This window comes from Numida meleagris, chromosome 3, assembly GCF_002078875.1.
Source record: "Numida meleagris isolate 19003 breed g44 Domestic line chromosome 3, NumMel1.0, whole genome shotgun sequence".
Taxonomy (NCBI): Eukaryota; Metazoa; Chordata; class Aves; order Galliformes; family Numididae; genus Numida; species Numida meleagris.
This window is the reverse complement of record NC_034411.1, coordinates 94,254,403-94,273,121: the sequence shown is the minus strand read 5'-3', so window position 1 is coordinate 94,273,121 and position 18,719 is coordinate 94,254,403. Positions and strand designations below refer to the sequence as shown.

General features: G+C 36.3%; 1 protein-coding gene across 2 annotated transcripts in view; it reads left to right on the top strand.

The window, feature by feature from the left end:
* Nucleotides 1-18,719, top strand: part of EIPR1 (EARP complex and GARP complex interacting protein 1) — a 168,511-nt gene that overhangs the window by 43,947 nt on the left and 105,845 nt on the right. The window contains exons 5-9 of one of the 2 annotated variants that reach the window (XM_021392629.1): nt 6,017-6,116; nt 8,685-8,821; nt 12,436-12,603; nt 13,834-14,001; nt 14,086-14,109. In XM_021392629.1, coding sequence (XP_021248304.1) covers nt 6,017-6,116; nt 8,685-8,821; nt 12,436-12,603; nt 13,834-14,001; nt 14,086-14,109 — 597 coding nt within the window. The remainder of the gene's footprint in view (nt 1-6,016; nt 6,117-8,684; nt 8,822-12,435; nt 12,604-13,833; nt 14,002-14,085; nt 14,110-18,719) is intronic. The other variant, XR_002437250.1, reaches the window with a different exon arrangement.

Sequence of the window (18,719 nt, the reverse complement as noted above, 5' to 3'; positions counted from 1 at the left end):
CCTTTTCAACCCAAGCCATTCTATGATTCTATGATATGGAAAGTAGTATAGAAATATTGTTGTTCTAAAACTGAGTTTGTGTAGTACTATTTTGCTTTTCCTTCTTAACTTTGAAAATAGCTTTTCCATTTCAGTTTTCACTATGCTGTCATTTTCCCTAGTTTAACTGCTGAATTAGTTGAGACGTTACGCAACTGAAAGAAAGATGACACTTTTTATAAAGTATTTATTTAACTATTCTCAGCACTAAATAAAATCTCTTAGGTTAAATCTCCCAAGTTACTGCAGTGTGAAGAACTGTAAGCTCTTCAGTAAGAGCTCTTACCACACTCCACAACAACTGTCCTTCTGTAGAACTTGTGTATTTTTTTGCTGTAAAATGAATGCAGTAGAGCATGGCTATCTAATGTCTTCAGTCTGAAAACTGTTAGTTACAGCTTCCTTTCTGCTGAGAGCAGTCTTGCTACTGAATGTTTCGTAAGTTTTCACTGGGTAGGCTGGTTGTGTTTTATTTCTACCGCTATATGCAGGACATTAGTAACCTGGTCAAGCTACTGATTGGAGATGTTGATTCATATCTATAATTGTTTATGACTTGAAATGTTACCAGTGACAGCTTTGGTCAGTTTAGTTCATATGTACAGTCTCTATAATCAGTTTACTCAATTTTTCATTGCTCTTTTAGGCTTTATTAACATTAAAATGTACTAATTTGTAATATAATGCACAGATAGTCCAGATGGAAGCTTGCGATTGTTCATCAGCTATAGCGGTGTTCAATTGTTGATCATCACCTCCAATCACAAATAGTTCAGTAGAAATTTAATACTATTTTTCTACAGAATAGGTAAAACCAGATGGTTCCTATGTCTTGATTTCATGCAACAGATTCACTACCATGCTTCCTGTTAGATTGTGAACTCCTGGGATTCAGACTGTCTTTATTATAAATATCAGTGCTGAAGGTGTGACTCTGAGGAGAGCCCAGTCAATTCTTTTTCTTGCTGTAAATTTGTCTAATTGCACAGCTGCAGTAAATGAACAATGCAGTGAGATAAATACTGACACTGAGGCCAACCCTTTATTATTTTGCATTCTGCTTTTCCTTTTTAAAAAGCCTTCTGGGGTCACCAACATAATGGTTTGATGACCTAAGGGAAAAAAATTAAGAACAGTCTAGAGTATGTACTTTTCCTGTGTCATCAGAATACACTTGCATTCATTTGTGCAACAGTTATGTTTTTCCAAACGTAAAAATAATTTTTGGAACCAGAGTGAAGTACAAGGTAGGTGCCTTTTGGGGTCTAGTCCAAATGAACCTTTAACTTTTTTGTTCTTCTTAGCAGTGTCTTAACCAGAAAAGGTGCCTAAATTCATCCATCTTAACTTTCAGGTTTTTTTTTTTAGGAAGCAGTGTTCTTTTGTTTTACTGTGTTTTGAGCACTTGAGCACCAGCATGTACCTTGCTGGATGAGAATCTTGAGACAGAGCATAACTTGCATGCACTAAACGTGTGCTGCTAACAGCATGGATGTCAGTAGAACCAAAAACTAGCCACAACTATTTTAATTAAAAAATGTGGCCACTCTGTAGAGCACTTGAGCAAGGCGTAATAATGGTGGAACCCAAGCTGTACTCTGATCTCCTTATTCTTAGAAAAATATCCTAGTCATCATTTAACCACCTTTAAATTTGAATTATTGTACTGTGAAAAAGGAAGGATATTTGGATGCATAATACATTAATTTTTCTGATAGGCTACATTGAGGCTGCAGGTTGTTCTGCTGAATAATCAAATGTTTGGGTATATATTCTGCTTTGCAGTGCATGAGAATTTTCAATTGAACAATATTTTTCTACTTACAAAAACAAATAACTGTCACTTCTGTAACTACGTTTAAGCAACAGTTAAAGCTTTCTTTGTCCAAGATATTACGGCTGACTATTTCACATAGATAAAAGTGTCTCACGTTGCTTTAGTCTTCTTTAGACTATAGTGGATAACTTTGAGTTGTTCATTTGTAAAAGCGCGTTGTTTTAATAAAAGATGGTGTTACTATCTTTTTAGCATAAAATGACTGTATTGTTTGTTTTATGTGTACATTTGAGTGAATATTTTAAATTCTCTTTTTCTTCATTAGGAAAACATTCTCTACGGGATTTAATTTTAATTTTTAAATTTATTTAAACCCCAAACTACTAGCTAAAGGCAAATCTGAAGCATAAGGAGTCAGATGATAACAAAGCAAGGTAAAAGAAAAGAAATATTATTCCTTGTCTGCTGCTTATAGGATTTCTAAAGAGCAGTGGTGAAGTTAGTTTCTGACCGGCAGCTATGATTTTTGACAAGTATTTTGTCCATTTCCAAAAACTGTAAGCATCAGCAACTGTTGCCGCACTCAGGAAAATGGTATTGCTTGGTTTATCTATTTTCCTTTTTAAAGATTATTACCACTTCTGCTGTGTCAAAAAATAAAAATAATCTAAAATGGATATATTGTTCTGAAAGCAAGCTGGTTTTTTCACTCACAGTATTTTTTTTCCCCTTCTTGTTACTTCATGTGTTTAAATTTCAGTCTTAATGCACAGTGCAGCTGAACATGTTACAAAGAGTTATTTGAATAATTACTTAAATTATACAATACGAATGATCACTTCAACCGCACCCTTAAGACAATGAACTTTCATAACTGATAAATGAAATAGGAGCAGAATGGGCATCTCACAAGGACAGAGTGTTTGTGCAGAGACCTTTCCATTCTGAGGAATGTCAGCTGGATTATAATTGGCTCTAATTAGCACACTATTCAGCTATAAAAATTCTTTACCTTGAAGCTCAGTGACACTCAGAGATGTGAAATTTCTTCCCACCTTTGAAAACATCAAAGAAACTGCTTTCAGTATAGCTTATATAAGTGAAGACTGAGTGGTCAATGTAGGAATGCGGCAAATTTATCAACAGGCATCAAGAATATTGATCTCTGGCTGGAAGAACTCTTCAAGAGTTAATTGGTGAAATCTAATTTTATTGTGTATAATTGAAAGAATATCTACATATGACACCAAATGCCAGTATATTACTTCCCGCAATATACAAGAGAAATGAGGGAAAAAAAAAGGTAAAATTAAAAAAATAATTATTAGAATCTTGAAGATTTCTTAGCTATCCATTCGATAGTGATGATTCTGATGTCTTTTAAAACTGATAATCCCAAAACTATGTCCTTTCTTTGGGCAAGGGGAAAGCTCATTGCATGATCAGATGAAGATTGTAGTGTACTGATATTTTATCTTGTTAGGTGCTCATGAAGTGTTTTCATCTGTTTGAAGGAAGGAGAAATGTATGGAATTCTGAAATATACGTGGTTGTGACACTTGGTCTAATTATTGTGAGTAAAATGCTGGTTGAACTTGTAATTGAAACATTTCAATTACAACACTTGTTTTCACTTACTTGTGAATTTTTCCAAGTTGTAACATACAACTTTCAACAAGAAATGCTTCTAAAAAACAAGACTGACAATTTGGACATGAGCCAAATTGTGCTCCTGCAGCCTGGAAGGCCATTGGTATCCTGTGCTGCATCAAAAGAGGGGGGACCAACAGGGAGAGGGAGGCGATTGTTCTCCTCTACTGTGCCTTTGTGAGGCCCCAACTGGAGTACTATGTCCAAGCTTGGGGTCCTCAGCACAGGGGTATGTAGAGCTGTTGGAGCAGGTTCGAAAGAGGTCCCTGAGAATGATCAAAAGGCTGGAGCACCTCTCCTGTGAAGAAAGGCTGAGGGAGTTGGATGTATTTAGCTTGGAGAAGATAAGGCTTGAGGGAGACCTACCTCACTGTGGCCTTTCAGTACTTGAAGGCAGCTTACAAGCAGGAAGGGGACTGACTTTTTACATGATCTGATAGTGATAGGACAAGAAGAATGTCTTTAAACTAAAAGAGGGGAGATTTAGGTTAGATATTAGGAAGAAGTTTTTTATTCTGGTGGTGAGGCACCAGAACAGGCTGCCCAGAGAGTTTGTGGATGCCCCATCCCTGGAGGGATTCAAGACCAGGCTGCATGGGATCCTGGACAGCCTGATCTGGTGGGTGGTGACTCTGCCCATGGCAGGGGGATTGGAACTAGATGATCTTTAAGATCCCCTCCAACCTAAGACGTTCTATGAATAATAAAGGTAAAAACAGCCTAATTTAAAGCAAATAATAGAATTATTCCAGTTCCATGTACTTGTTAAAATACATCTAAAAGCATGATGGTAGCTTAATGTGCTAAATGGAGAGATTTTTGTTCTTATACAACGGAGCTCATAACAAATGATCTTGCATATGTAGTTAACTTCTGTGGACTGGCAACATAATAAGGATGCAGGTCATGGTTCCAGGCGATGCAGAAACTGGTCCTTTCTTTGATCTGCTCTTTTGCCTTAAGGAAAAGTTCAGTGTGTGAGGAGTCAGCAACACAGCCTCATTTAGTTCCAGCCTTTTCATCTGCGTGGCATTAATTTTTTTTCTTGGCATGGTTCTGTTTCCTTAGACTGGCATCCCTTTGTTGTTTCATTCATCTATCTGTAAATTCAAATACTTGTTTCGCTAAAAGTACTGAATTAGAAGTAATGAAACTGTTTGTGGAAGAAGCAAAGAGGATTTTGAGTGGAAAATCATAGCTGAGCATGACTGAGGTTGTGTATCACTTCTTTCTGTTACTTGTTCTTTGCTATTTCCTTTGTTAATGTGTTGTATTTTAAGCTTGGATGGAGTCCCATGGGTTAGATCTGGGGTCAGCCAGGTCTTACGAAGGTAGAAGTGATATAAATTTGGTGATAATATGGGAACATTCATAGCGTACAGTGTCAAGCTAGGAATGTAGCCAGTGGCTGCCTGATGTTGGGCTTGCTTGCACAAGACTGCACCTACTTGTGCAACCCTGTTCCATCTTTTTCATTCCAAAGATTGACCTGATTCATGCAAACTTAGGCAAGAAAATTTATGTCTAGTGACATCTCTTGTAGTTTATTAAGAGGTTTTTTTCATGTATGCACTGAAGATGAGAACAGCATGGCAAACACTGTTCAACCAAAGCCTTAAGTTATTTGGAGATTGGGGGAAGTTTCTCCATGATATTCTCTATTGTTATCAGTTGCGATCTCTAGCTGCATTGTGGAGATAGGAGGCCGCTCAACTTTGTTTTAGAAGAATTGAGTATAGGATGGTTATTCTCATCAAAGGACAAGAATTATCCTTTTAACCTTTCTGTTATCTCCAGCAAAATGTTAGAGTTTTTGTATATACAATTAGCTGTGGTTCCTGTACTCACTGGCAGAGCGTGCTTCTTCTCATAGCTAGAAATAGAGATGAGGACTGATAATTTCTTCTGTTCCTTCGTGTGGCATGAAGATGGAGAATCACAGGTAAAAAGTGTGTTAGAACTGTGATGACAGCAATGAAGTGCAAGAGGTTTGCATCAGAGCTCTAAGGTTTAGGATCTTTGGTGCGCTTTGTGGTTTCAAGCTAAATTTCTTGTAATAAGTGCATGTCAAACCCTTTTTTTTTCTCTGTATGTATGCAAAATGCAAATGTGCTACAATGACAAAATTGTTTTTCATGATTCAGGGTATAGGATGGATAGCAAATGAAGTATGGATTTCAAAAAACTCTTACAGTTAGGCTAGCATCTAAGCAAGCTGGATGACATTCCTTTTCCAGACAACTTTTGACAAGATGTCAGAGGGCACTCAAAAGAAAAAGAGAAGGATGCACATGCTACAGCTGACAAAAAGATTCCATAATCACACTTTGTTTTATATCATGCAGTTTAAGTAAATGACACTGCAGTCTTGTTCATCTGTGATGTGTAAAGGTTGCAGATTTTTTAGTTAAAATATGGGCTAGCTTCAGCTGAAGGAAACTGTAGTCAAAATCAGGTGTTGAAATGGATTAGGTCCACAAAATTAAAATGTCTTTCCAGTTCAGATTCTAATTGGTTCTAATGCTTGATTTATTTTTTTTAATTTTACAGCGTTATGTGGGAACCAATGGGAGATGGTAGAAAGATCATTTCTCTGGCTGATAACAACATATTATTGTGGGATTTGCAGGAAAGTTCAGCCAAAGCTGTGGTAAGAATTTTTTTTAAGAAATGACAATATACTTGAATGTAGTATAAACGGTATTCACCAGCCCCAAATTTGCTCATCTTTTAACTACTGCTTCCCTAATGAGTCTTCAAAAGTACATTGTCTTAGCAGGTGTTGGAGGAAATGAATGCGGTATCAATTGACTTGATAGTTTTTAAGAGGTAACTGAATGGTTTTCTGTTGCTAATGGTTAATTATTGCCTTTTTACTAGAGTTGCCCTTTCCTACTGATTCTAAAGTAAAGCAATGTTGATCTGATAAACATGTATCAGGGAATACTGATGATCAGTAAATTCAAAGATTTTCTAATTCACATGATAATAGATTAATCAATGTTGGTTAATATCTCACAGTCCTGTATCTTATATTTAATTTAAAACCCTTGGACAGAGATGTCACTTAAATTCCACCGCTTACTTTGCACTGCTTTGAATTCTCAGTATTAAACAATAAGGTCTATTCAGATTGATTCACTCATTTCTTAAAAATGAGTGAATGAGTTAATGAGTTTTATCTGATATTCAGGTATATAAGTAATAGTGTTGGTATGGATTTGTCTCATTTAATAGCTCTTGTTCTGTAAGAGTGAGCAGTTGGTTTGTTGCATCCATGCTGTTTGTGATCTTTTCTAGACAATTTCTATGCCTACCTAGAGGTTAATGATTTTTATTTTAAAACATGCTATCCTTTTCTCTTTCCAGATCAGTCCTTATGAGATCAAAATCGAAGGAGAAAATAAAGTGTCTTGGTCCTTACTAATGTTTCAATAAAATACTGTAACTGATCATTTCATTTGAGTACACTGAAACCAGTTCTTCAAGACAGGGACAGGCTTTTTCTTTTTTTAGGTTCATTTCTTTTGTAAAAACCCTTCATTCACTGAGGATAAAAATAAGGAGTTCTGTTCTGATCGTATGGCATTGCTTAACTATTCTTTTTTTGAGAGCCTGTTCTTTTTGATTTCAAGTCATTGTTCTTCTGTAATTCTAATATTTTATCATACTTGCCTTTTACAACCATTAGTGAGTGTATCACTGCCTTTACTCACTAATCCACTTAACCCCTTAAGATCTTTGTTAAATCCAACTATATACTAATAACCATTTTACATTCTTCTAGATTGTTTTGTCCAGATTTTTTCCAAAGTCTGTGTATTTTCCTTGAAAGAGCTACTTCTGTTGCCTGAAAATAGACAGTGGTCTTACTCACTTCCTCTTTACTTACTGTAAATCTCTTTTCTGTTTCTAAAATATTGCGATTAAGCTGGATATTGTCTTCTCATAGGCAGAACAAATCATGTGAAACTGGTGGTGCCTAAGATATTTCTTTGTCATGTTTTCCTTTACTTCCATAGTAACATAGTCAACTTTTCTGCCTTTAAAGAAGTGGGGTGGCTTATATCCAAGCTCGTTTAGGATTTTACAGAAGGATTCTTGCAGGCTTCCATCTGTTACACAAGGATCCTTTATGTATGAAGATTTCCCTCTCTTATCTCTTTGCTCTACGTGTTTTCTGTTGCCTGAACGTAAAAAAAAAAAAATATATATATATATATAATATTCTGTTAATACCTGGGTAGGGATCTAACAAGATCCAGTGCTTTAATCTGCTTGTGTGGAATCCCTCTTAATGAAACACTTCTAAATATGAACACCATGTGCAAGATGACCAAATATGTCTGCTGTCTGCTCAGGCACCTTTAATTTGTATAAGTTTTAATCAGATCAAATCACAGTTATTTTGCTTTTCTACCCCCCCCCCTTCAGATATTAAACAATCAGCTTCAGTTTGTTACTAGAAATGCACCTATCTCTGTACCTATGTCTGTATCTTGGATTGTCCCCATGTTCACATGAAATTGGAGGGAGGATGATTTGTTTTACAGCTTCATAGACAAAGTTGATTATTTTATACCTTTTATTAACTCTATGGAGTGTACAGCTGTCCATGGCATGTAAGCCTTGTTTTGGAACTGAAACCTTTAATTCTTGCAGATTGTAGATTTGTGATCTACTGCCTTCTATTATTTTAATAGGCATGTATGTGATGACATGAGTACATGGGCCTTGATATTTTTTTTTATGCTGCTATACAGTTATTCAAGAGCTTTTGACACTAATTCTTTTCCTGCAGATAAAAATGTGGCATCTTGACATGGAAAAACACACATTTCATGAGTCTTCTATAGCTGATTATGAAACTGAAAGTATATACTTATTTGCTCGTTTAAGACAGCTATAAATAACTGCAGTATGTCCATATTGTCTGTACGAAGCTTCAACACATCCAGATCTGAAACTGTTTAGGTTATCAAGAAGCATAGTACTTCTAATACTTCTGAATACATTACAATGTGTAAGCCTTTGTAAAAATTACTCTAAGACACAAAATCAGTTCTATATTCCTAATTTTCTCCACTTGTATACTAGGATTTCGAAACTCTATTATGCCTGAAACGTTAGGCTGTTGTGCAGTACTTTGTCCTTAGTGGAATTAATTTCACTTTAACTTTACTTTTAGAAACATTACTAATTTCTTTTTTTGTGTTAGCTCTCTAGTTCTGCAGCCTTAGAAGGGAAAGGACAATTAAGGTTTACTTCAGGAAGATGGAGTCCACACCACAATTGTACACAGATTGCAACAGCCAATGATACCACTGTTCGAGGATGGGATACACGAAGCATGAGGTAAAGAACAATTGCAGTCAAAAAAAGTTCTCCTCAGGAGATAGATTTTTTTTTTTTTTTTTCATTGCTCCTAACTTTAAAAAAAAAAAAATTAGAAATGTGGCAAAGCTATAAATTGTTAATTGAATGTTTGGGATTGCATAGCTGGTGTATTCACAGTTTAGTAAAGGGTTTTTTTTCCCTCAGCTCTAATTCTAACTTGTGTATTGCATTTTACTCAACTGTGTACTAGTCCCAGGATCATTGGTTCAATACACAGGCATTACCTGAATGAAGATGTTCTGTAAATCAACCTGAAAATCAGGATGCAACATCAGTCCTGAGTATGCTATGAATTGTCTTCATAGCATACTATGTAAAGCTAACTTTAATCTCTGAAGGTAGTTCACAGGGCAATTTCACTCTTTGTTTTTCTGATTTTAATAATATACTATACTACATTGAAGACTGTAGCATACCAGTCACACGAAGCTACTGAATTTATCAAAATCATGTCAGTATCAATTAAGGCTTTGGATCTACCTGATAAGGTGTTTTCTTCCCTATTTGGTTGTGATTTTGATAAGTAAAGGAGTAATGTTGTGCGCATCTGTTGTCAAGACAACTAAAGCCCCTGCAAGGCTTTTTTTAAGATACACTTTATCCCTTAGCACATAGTAATTTATCACTTAACTGAGAAGACTGATGTCTTCTAATAACTTCTGTTGTCTTAAAGGTGGATGACTTTAAATTTAGTTCTATGGTTCCTGCCAGCTCAGGGGTATCACAATAAATCCTTATGTTTGCCAACTTTGTATGTTTCTGCCTTACAAATTTGTTTAATTTAATAAACAGAAAAAACCATAAAAAACATAAAAAAAACATAAAAATACAAATATAATCATTAAAAGTCTCTTTTTGTATGCCTGTTCTTGTATTTGAAAGTTCTGTTCTTTGTCCTGTAAAAGAATGTATAAAGATATAACTTGATACATGCATGTGTGTTGTCATTTATGAAGACTTCTTAAAAGGAAGCATACATGAGAGGTAAGGTCTAAGGAGAAAGGTGAGTTTGTTTGTAACATATAGCATGCAGAACTCAGATTAAACCCTGTATTTCTGATTAGATAGCATTAAATGTTGTGAAGTCTGCTTCATGTTCTGTCTTGTTTGAGAATAACTTCTCAATCTTGTATTAAATGAATTCTCTGAGTAACTTGTAAGAAAGATAGTCCAGATATTAACAAGATATGCAAGGAAAAAAGGTAGTTTGGTTAACAAAAGCAAGCCCCAGAATTCTAGTTGCTTTAAGTAAAGCTCGTATTTGACTGTCCTTGAATTAATTTAAGAGAATTAGAGTATGCCAAAGAACTGTTTGCAATGTACTTTAAAAAATACATGCAAGATTGTCTTATCTTCGACCACATAGTAATATGACTAGAATTACGTGAATATTTGATGGGGACTAGCTTGGCTAGAAGTTGGAGTTCAAAGTCAAAGATATATAAGCCATGGCAGTATAAGACAGAAAAAAATCAAGGTCAGAAAACTGCTATACCAGCAAAGAGAGGAAAGGTGCTTCTAAAACATCTTGAATAGCTACTTCTGTGAGAGTGCAGTTAATAGATGTAAGAGAGAGTAAATGGTATTGACTGTAGCAAAGAAAGAAAGGAAAAAACAAGAGGTTGGCAAAAAGACTGTTGGGCTAGACAAGAAAGCAGTTGATCATTAATAACCAGGCAAAAGCTCATGAAGCAGAGGAGAAAAACAACTAGGTTAGAGAGAATTGTATTAGGGAAATTCGGACTCTGTGAACAAATTCTAAAAGATGCGGAAGAATATGGGAAGAGAGCATGACTAGTTGGAGAAAATGTTTGTGTGGCCTGGTGTAATCCTACTAACCTGCGGTGTAAGTGGGAAATTGAATATGTGCTATTTTGCTGTATGTAAGATGATAGAGTGAAAAAGAATATTTGGATTTGAAGGGAAAGGGTTTGATCAAGTGGTCAGACTAATAGTTAATTAGCATAAAGGCTTTCATGGTAAGCACAACTGAATGTATGGTAGGCAGAAAATGGTGTTTCTTTTTAAACCTTCACCCACATTGTCATGAGCAGTGCAGTCAAGAACGAAGTGAAAAGTGTTAATAATGTAGGGAAAAGTGGTTTATATTTGAAATAAAAAAGTCTCATAAGGGTGTTTTAGGAAATGAAGAGGAAATGTAAAATTCAGACTTCAGAGTAGCTGGTAGAAAGGCATACCTGAGTGATATCGTTAATCTCTCAAAATTTGAGCAGAGTTGTGAAGCTGGTTATCTAGGTGATATCATTTATCTCAGGTGACTGCAATAGCTGTTAGGAAAAGGATTACTGGAGTTGTGATATACTTTGAGTTCATTCTTCTGGATCTTCTTGAGAGTGGGAAAGCTTTGCAGGGGGATCTGGATAGACTGGATTGATGGGCCAAGTCCAGTCGCATGACATTAAACAGGGCTAATGCCAAATGCTTCATTTGATTCATAACAGCTCCGTGCAGTGGTACAGACTCGTGGAAGAGTGACTGGAAAGCTGCCCAGCAGAAAAGGACCTGGAGATGCTGATTGACAGCTGGCTGAACATGAGCTAGTGATGTAGCCAGGTGGCCAAAGGCTACCAAGGCTGGCCTGCATCAGGAATCATGTGGCCAGCTGCATTAGGGAAGGGATTGCCCCTTGTATGCAGCACTGATGAGACCACACTTCAAATACTGTGTTCAGTTTTAGGCCTGTCACTACAGGAAGGATATTGAGTTGCTCAAGCATGTGCAGAAAAGAGCACCAAAGCTGGTGAAGGGACTAGAAAACAAGACCTGTGAGGAGTGGCTGAGGGGTTTGGAGTGGTTTAGTCTTGGAGAAGCGGAGTCTGAGGGGAGATCTCATTATTCTCTGCAACTACCTGTGAGGAGGCTGCAGTGGGAAAGGTGTTGATCTCTTTTCTCAGGGGGTAAGTGGTAAGATTTGAGAAAACCATCTCAGGTTTCAGCAAGGGAGGTTTAGATTGGATATTAGGAAGAACTTCTTCACAGAGAAAGTGGTCAAGCATTGGAGTGAGTTGCCAAGGGAAGAGGCGGAGTCCTCACCCCTAGAGGTAATTAAGAGGTGCATGGATCTGGCACTAGGGGAAATGGTTTAGTGATGGGACTTGATAGATCAGGTTGATGGTTGGACTTGATGATCTTGAAGGTCTTTTCCAACCAAGATGATTCTGTGATTCTGAGAACTAGACGTCATAAATATAGAAATGGTATAACAGCTTAGGGATGGAGAAACTATAACATGAACATATTGTGGCTTAGTCACAGGTATTTCATGGTTGCTAGAGACCTGTGCTAGAATCATCTGGATCTAATGTTTATTTTTAGCTCCAAAAGATCCCAGTACAAATCAGTAAAGAGGAAAACTTCAGAGCATGCTGAGAAATCTACACAAGTCACTGCAGCTAGCAGCTGGGATTTCCCCAGACTGTGCACTAGCAATGAGAACTTGAGGTCTGTGGGTGGTAAGGGCATTATGCAAGTTTCCAGGGAAACAGATTCTTGTCAGTGGAATGCAGTTAGCTTTTTATAGACCGTTTAATTTTTTTTAATGTGTTTTACAGGCAGATATATTGCATAGAAAATGCACATGGACAGCTGGTACGAGACCTCGACTTTAATCCCAATAAACAGTACTACCTGGCTAGCTGTGGAGATGACTGCAAGGTGAAATTCTGGGACACAAGAAATGTCACAGAACCAGTGAAGACACTAGAGGAGCATTCCCACTGGTAGAACAAATTATCTACATGCTGTGTTGTGGGTGGATAGCTTATATAATTTATTCAGCTAATCATTTTACTGTTTAGGAACAATGCAAGCTATGTTTATGCTATTGTGGATAACATTTTTCTGCACAGAGGAAAGGTTTTAATATGTGAATGTTCCTTGTGTGATTGTAAATTAGAAGTTTAGGCAGTCTTTTAGTGTGATTGGGAAGAAGCTGTTGTTAATGTTGGGGAGAGTGGGTACACCTTTGGAGAAGTGCAGCACAGAGGTTGGCTTGTAGGGTCCAGATGGGATGCAGCTGTGCCTGCCCAACTTGAGCCTGATCTGCTGCACCTGATGTGCAGAAAAGTACCTGAGCTGTTTTGGTTGCCACAGCTGCCATCTATCCTTCCAGTGTGCAGTGGTAGATATGTCAGCCTCACTTTTTTCGCACTTTGCATCCATCAAGCTAGAACAAGTCAGTCATTTTTTCTGAAATTATATTTAGAATCTTTATATATTACTTTGGCCTGTGGCTGGAGCAAAGAGAGAATCTGGTCTGATGTTTGCAGGCTTTTGTTAAGAGATGAACAGTTAATATCTGTACAGTGTGAGTTAAAGTAATTCTTGCAAAATAGTCAGGACCCTGAAGCAACTTTGGTGGAAATGAAGATGAGAATTAACAGAAGGAGTGTTTATATGTACTTTTTTTTTCCCTAGAAGATTGAAAAGAAAATAATGGAACAAGAACCAAAAAACACCTAGTATTAATTTGTTATGTAAAGTATCAAAATTGAAGATAAATATAAACCTTCCTTTCTTTTAAAGTTTATTTTAAATTTTATTGTGAAAGTGTTTGAGGTTTTTGTCTAACAGGTAACTTCTAATCTGTATTTTGCTTTGTGGGATTTTATGTTTTTAGAACTTAAATATTTTTCTGATGTATTAAACAATAATCTTGCATATACCCTCATGGAATGATTACCACTGAATGGTGGTTTTTTTTTCTTAAAATCTAGTTGTTGAATTTTGAAGACACTCCATAGAAAACAAATGATATAGAAGCTTAAAAGCCAAATGAAAACAAAAGAAATAGTCTTTGGAATGAGACGTTTCTTTTGTGTGTACTTATCACATTCAAATCAAAGATGATTTTTAATTCTGTTTTTAAAATCAAAATCTTTTTGAACAATATTGATGCACTTGCAACCTGCCAAACATGACCTCTTGTTCTTTCTCATTTATCTTTTTAGGGTCTGGAATGTCAGATATAATCATTCTCATGATCAGCTGATCCTTACAGGAAGCAGTGATAGCAGAGTTATACTGTCTAATATGGTATCAATTTCTTCTGAACCATTTGGACATATGGTAGATGATGATGAACTGAGTGACCAAGAGGAGCAGCATCAAGAAGAGAAGTATGAAGTTTCCTAGGTTTTATGCATATGCTTATAGTTTATCTTTTTGTTGAAATGGTTAACATGCTATTCTTTGCTGACTAGGATTTTTGTATACAGACCTTTCAGGTAAGCAGTTCAAATTACTACTTAATTCTTTACTCAGAGTCATGGGTGGAATGTATTCTTTTTGTAAAATCAGCATGATCACTGTATTTGCACTGGTGAAAAGGGGGATGGTGATGCTGAGGGTCAGTCCTAAAGTCGTCTGGATGAGTGAAAAGATCACTTTAAGGGAACTCTGGATCAGGTCATTCACACACAATAATTTGGATTAAAGGACCGTTGAAAATCTGCTTTTTTTTTCAAAAGAGTAAGAGGGTGTGAGAGAGAGAACTGTTTCAAGCAAAACAGAAGTTTGCTTTCCGCTATCTTGGTAGACAGGATTGCATGCAATTGCAAGCATTTGTAAACACCATTCCACTTGGGTGTGTTGTGTATTGTGCATGTGTACTTTGGAGGGAACATTTGTTGGCTGGTTAATTTTTTCATTTGTAATATGATATTTATTCTCCTCTTTTGTATGAACATACGTAGAGGTTGCTCTGTAGAGCTAGCATGGCTTGAGGCATTGTAATTTTGTTGCTAGCTTAAACAGTGATCTTGAGCAGATTCTTCCTTTGCAAAATGAGGATAATGAAATGGAAACTCATGTAAAATATTTTGAAGCTAACAGACAGGCTAGTCTGAATTTTTCTATTCTTTGCAACTGTGAAAATCCATGTATTCCATGACTGCACTGAGCAATCATTTTACGTTAGTTAATTATTTTAATATGCAGAACTTTCTGCAATGATATAGACACATTACCTCATGAAGTGTTCTTTTCCATGAAGAATGGTGAGATGAGTTGAAGAATAAGGAAATTACAAAAAGATTCCTCTTGTATTCAGTTGTGTTCTTCAGATGTTTCAGTTAAACTTTTAAATAAACTTTAGATTACTTCTGTAGTTGCATTTTTAAGATTGCTCTGGCGCATTTATTAATAAGATATAGTTTTGCTCCAACTAGTTTTGGTGTCACATGAAGGACTTGGAACTTTTCTTTTATATTTTTTTCTTCCTTTTTTGATTAAATAAGGAAACTATCTCATGCGTAGGAATGGTTAAACATACAAAACGTATTTATAATCAGTTGGTGATATCAGTGCCTGGAAAACAAAGGTATCAGACGCTTAGGAAACTACTTAAATCAACGGTGCATATTTACTATCTGAAATGCAACTGCAGTACAACATTACGAATACTTACCTCTCAGTTGCTTACCATTGGCTTGGAATTAAAATGCATTCTGTTCTGAATGGAATATAAATATAATTAATGGAATCTAGAAAGAGGTTACAGTATCATACATTTATGTGGTGGGAATGAAATAATATAAACCATGTCAGAAGTATATAGTGTTCTGACAAGTGTTGCATAATATGTTATCTGGAGTTGTTCCAAATTCCTGTTGATTGTAGACATTATAGAGTGCTTCACTTAAAATGCAACTGTTGTTTCTAGAATAGGAATTTTTGAAGCCAATATGCAAAACGAATACAACAAATACAGCATCCTTTCAGTATGACCTAGATGTAAACCACATTGTGAATGACTTCTGTTAGTGATGATGCAGAGCGCTCACTTGTTTCCGGAGGCTGCAAGAGTACCATCAGTAACAACTGTGGTTTTTAAATATATGCTTTTCAGCTGCTAACCTGTTCTCTATAAAACCTACAAAAGTACATTAGCCTTTGTGACCTTCAGTTGGTACTGTGAGTCTCTTGTCTTTGTTATGGATTGAGCTGGAAGGATATTTGTAAGGTACTCACCAGCCTTGAAATGTTGCCAGATGCATGTCTGTTTAGCTGTGAGCATGCTAATGAAGCAGGGCATAACAGCTGTTGGAAATACTTGTAGTTAATCAACTACTAGTGCCAAATATACAGGTTTCAGTACCTGTTTTCCTCATGGAGACCTATTTGAAGAGTCTGTTGTGCCGTTCCATGAGTACATTTGCTTCTGTAAAACACAGGCTTTGGTTGTGTAGTGGAGGTTTTGGGGAGTAGGTGGATGTAGTTTGTTATTTTTGTTTTTTTTCCTTGCTTTTGGGTTGGATACTTCTTAGATTTTCATTAAGGTATATCCTCACAGGGTTAGTTTCACGTTGTTAGGAGGACATCTCGTTCCTTTTTAAGTAGCACAGAAATCTTGAAAAACATTTTCTTTTTTCAAGTATATCTTGAATTATACCAGGAATAGGAAGTGTCTGTACAGCTGGTATCTCCAGACAGTCACCTTCAGACTGAGCAACCAACTCTACACTTGGTATTTCAACCTTCTTTCAAGAGAAGGAAGAAAAAAAGGCTGTTTCCTCATAGGTTACCTATGTTTTCAACTTATGTCTGAAATAACTTGTAAAATACCCTTTGGGTTAAATATGAAAATGAAGAGTATAGAACAAAGTCAGTCTTTTAAGGGTTTTTTCTTTACCTAGCAAAAGACTCATAATGAGTCAGTAGTTTTAAATACTAATATTCTAAACAGCTAAGATGTCTGAGGTTTTTAAGACTCAAGTTAATTTTTACTATATTAAAATATTCTGAGGTCAACTTTGTTTTAATATGTCTTTTTAGAAGACAAAAGCAAGTAACGTTGTTAGTTTAACCTTGCACTGTTAAGTGGCCTAGAATTGCATGAGTCTACACACTCATTCTGCTAGCTTTCCTGCAGTAAATTCCTGCTTTTTAAGAAAATGTTCATTGAGTAATGAATAGACCACGCTCAAAAAAAAAAGTTGCTATCTTCTATTCTTAATAAGAAATTTCTCTTGGAAGTTTCTCTGTGTGCTTGTCCACATATGTGCCAGCACCTTGAGAATTTATATGTTCATCTTGTATCTCCTCTTGGAGACCAGAACACGCACAAGCAGTGTAACTATGACTTTACTTGAGGATTTTTCTCTTGTCACAACTAAGTGACCTTCATTTCATCTCAACTGCTGATACAGATCAGAGAAACTAGTTTGCTGTCCCTTTCTTGCTTTTTTCACTGCTACTGTTATTCTCATCAATCATACAAATGGATGAACAGCCTCCCTGCATCATAACAAAGGTCTCCCTAGCCTGTATCATGTTTCTAATAGCGGCCAAGAGGAAATGTTGTAAAAACAGGAAAATATGATATTTCCCCTGGGTATGCTTCCAGTCCTAGAATGTTGGCAGCTTAGGGACCGTTTCTGCTTTCTGAATCATGTTTGCAGTCTTCTGATTTTTCCCTTTAGAATTTTCTCTTACTGTTAGCCATATTCATGAGTTTCTTTTCTCACTGACTATGTTTCTGATTGTTCCAAAACATGCAGTGTGTACACTGCCTTTGTGAAATGTATCTAGGACGAGTATGCCAACTGTGTTGTGTCTTTGCACTAAATAAGGAAAACCTTCAGCATCCTGTCAAAAATAGGTACTCTAATAGGTACCAGGGAATACCAGTGTTAGACACTTCACTTGGTAGGATGCGTAAAGAAGCTGGGCCAAATCTAGTGCAGTGCAATTTCCAGGTGCAGTTTTCCCCTGCTATTTCTTTCTTTAACTAGAGTATACCTGCTGATAAATTCACTTTGTCTTGTAGGACAAATATGAAATCTGATATATTAAAAAGCATTTCCTGTTTTGAAAGATGGGATTTTTGTGTAGAAGCAGTTCAGAAGGCTGTTTCTGTGTAAGAAAACAATATTTATAATAAAGTGAATGTCTAGCTAATATACAAAGAAATTGTGGAAAAAAAAAACAAACCAAAAAAATCCCTCTGAATTCTGTATTACTGAACAGAGTGAAAAAGGAAATAGTGTGCTACCTGAGCTTACCTGAAGCAAACTCTTACAGTTGTAAAGTTCAGCCCTGCAGTTAAAGGGAAAGGGCATCTACTGGGCTTGTCTAAGAGTCCAGTGCGTTTCCTCTTCAGGATGCGTTTTGGACACTGTACATTTTGCTGCTCTGTTAAATCACATCTGTTTCCAGTAACTTTTATATTAAGGAGGATTTAACTTTGTGATAAGGAATTAACGGTTTTTGGTGACACTGAAAAACACTTCATTAAACATTATGATGACAAAACAGAATCTCTAGTTCTGCAAAACTAAGTGGTTGTTAGCATGAGCAGTAATTGGAAATAACAGCTCTCTACATGAAAACAATTATCCAAGGCTTAACAGGCTTCTCTCTCAAGTCAGTAGTGCAATTAACCTCAGTGTTATATAGTAAAATGAAAACTCTTCTCCTGTTGTAGAAGAAGATGGTAGGGGTTGTGCTATGTGAATAAAGCTACAAAGAGAAATCAGTCTGGTTTCAGCACTGTCTGGTTCAGGTCATAAATTTATGCAGGATGTAGGTAGAGATTACACATTGCTTAATAAAAGTACTTCATGACATAAAAGCTTGATGCCTTGTCAGCTGATGCAGGCAAGAACAAATACAAGAAGAGAAAAAGGTACTTAAAACTGTCCAAAAAAATCTTTGAAATAGTACAAGAAAACTTGAAACTTGCAGAGTTTTTTAAGGGCTGGGAAGATTTTAGGGCAGTGAAGAAAATAGTTCACCACGCTTGCCAGGCTTAACAAATGATTAGCAAGGATGCTCATCAAATAAAGTTTTAGTCAGACCTCTCTATCTAGGAATCAGTAGTCAGAGCTATCTGTAC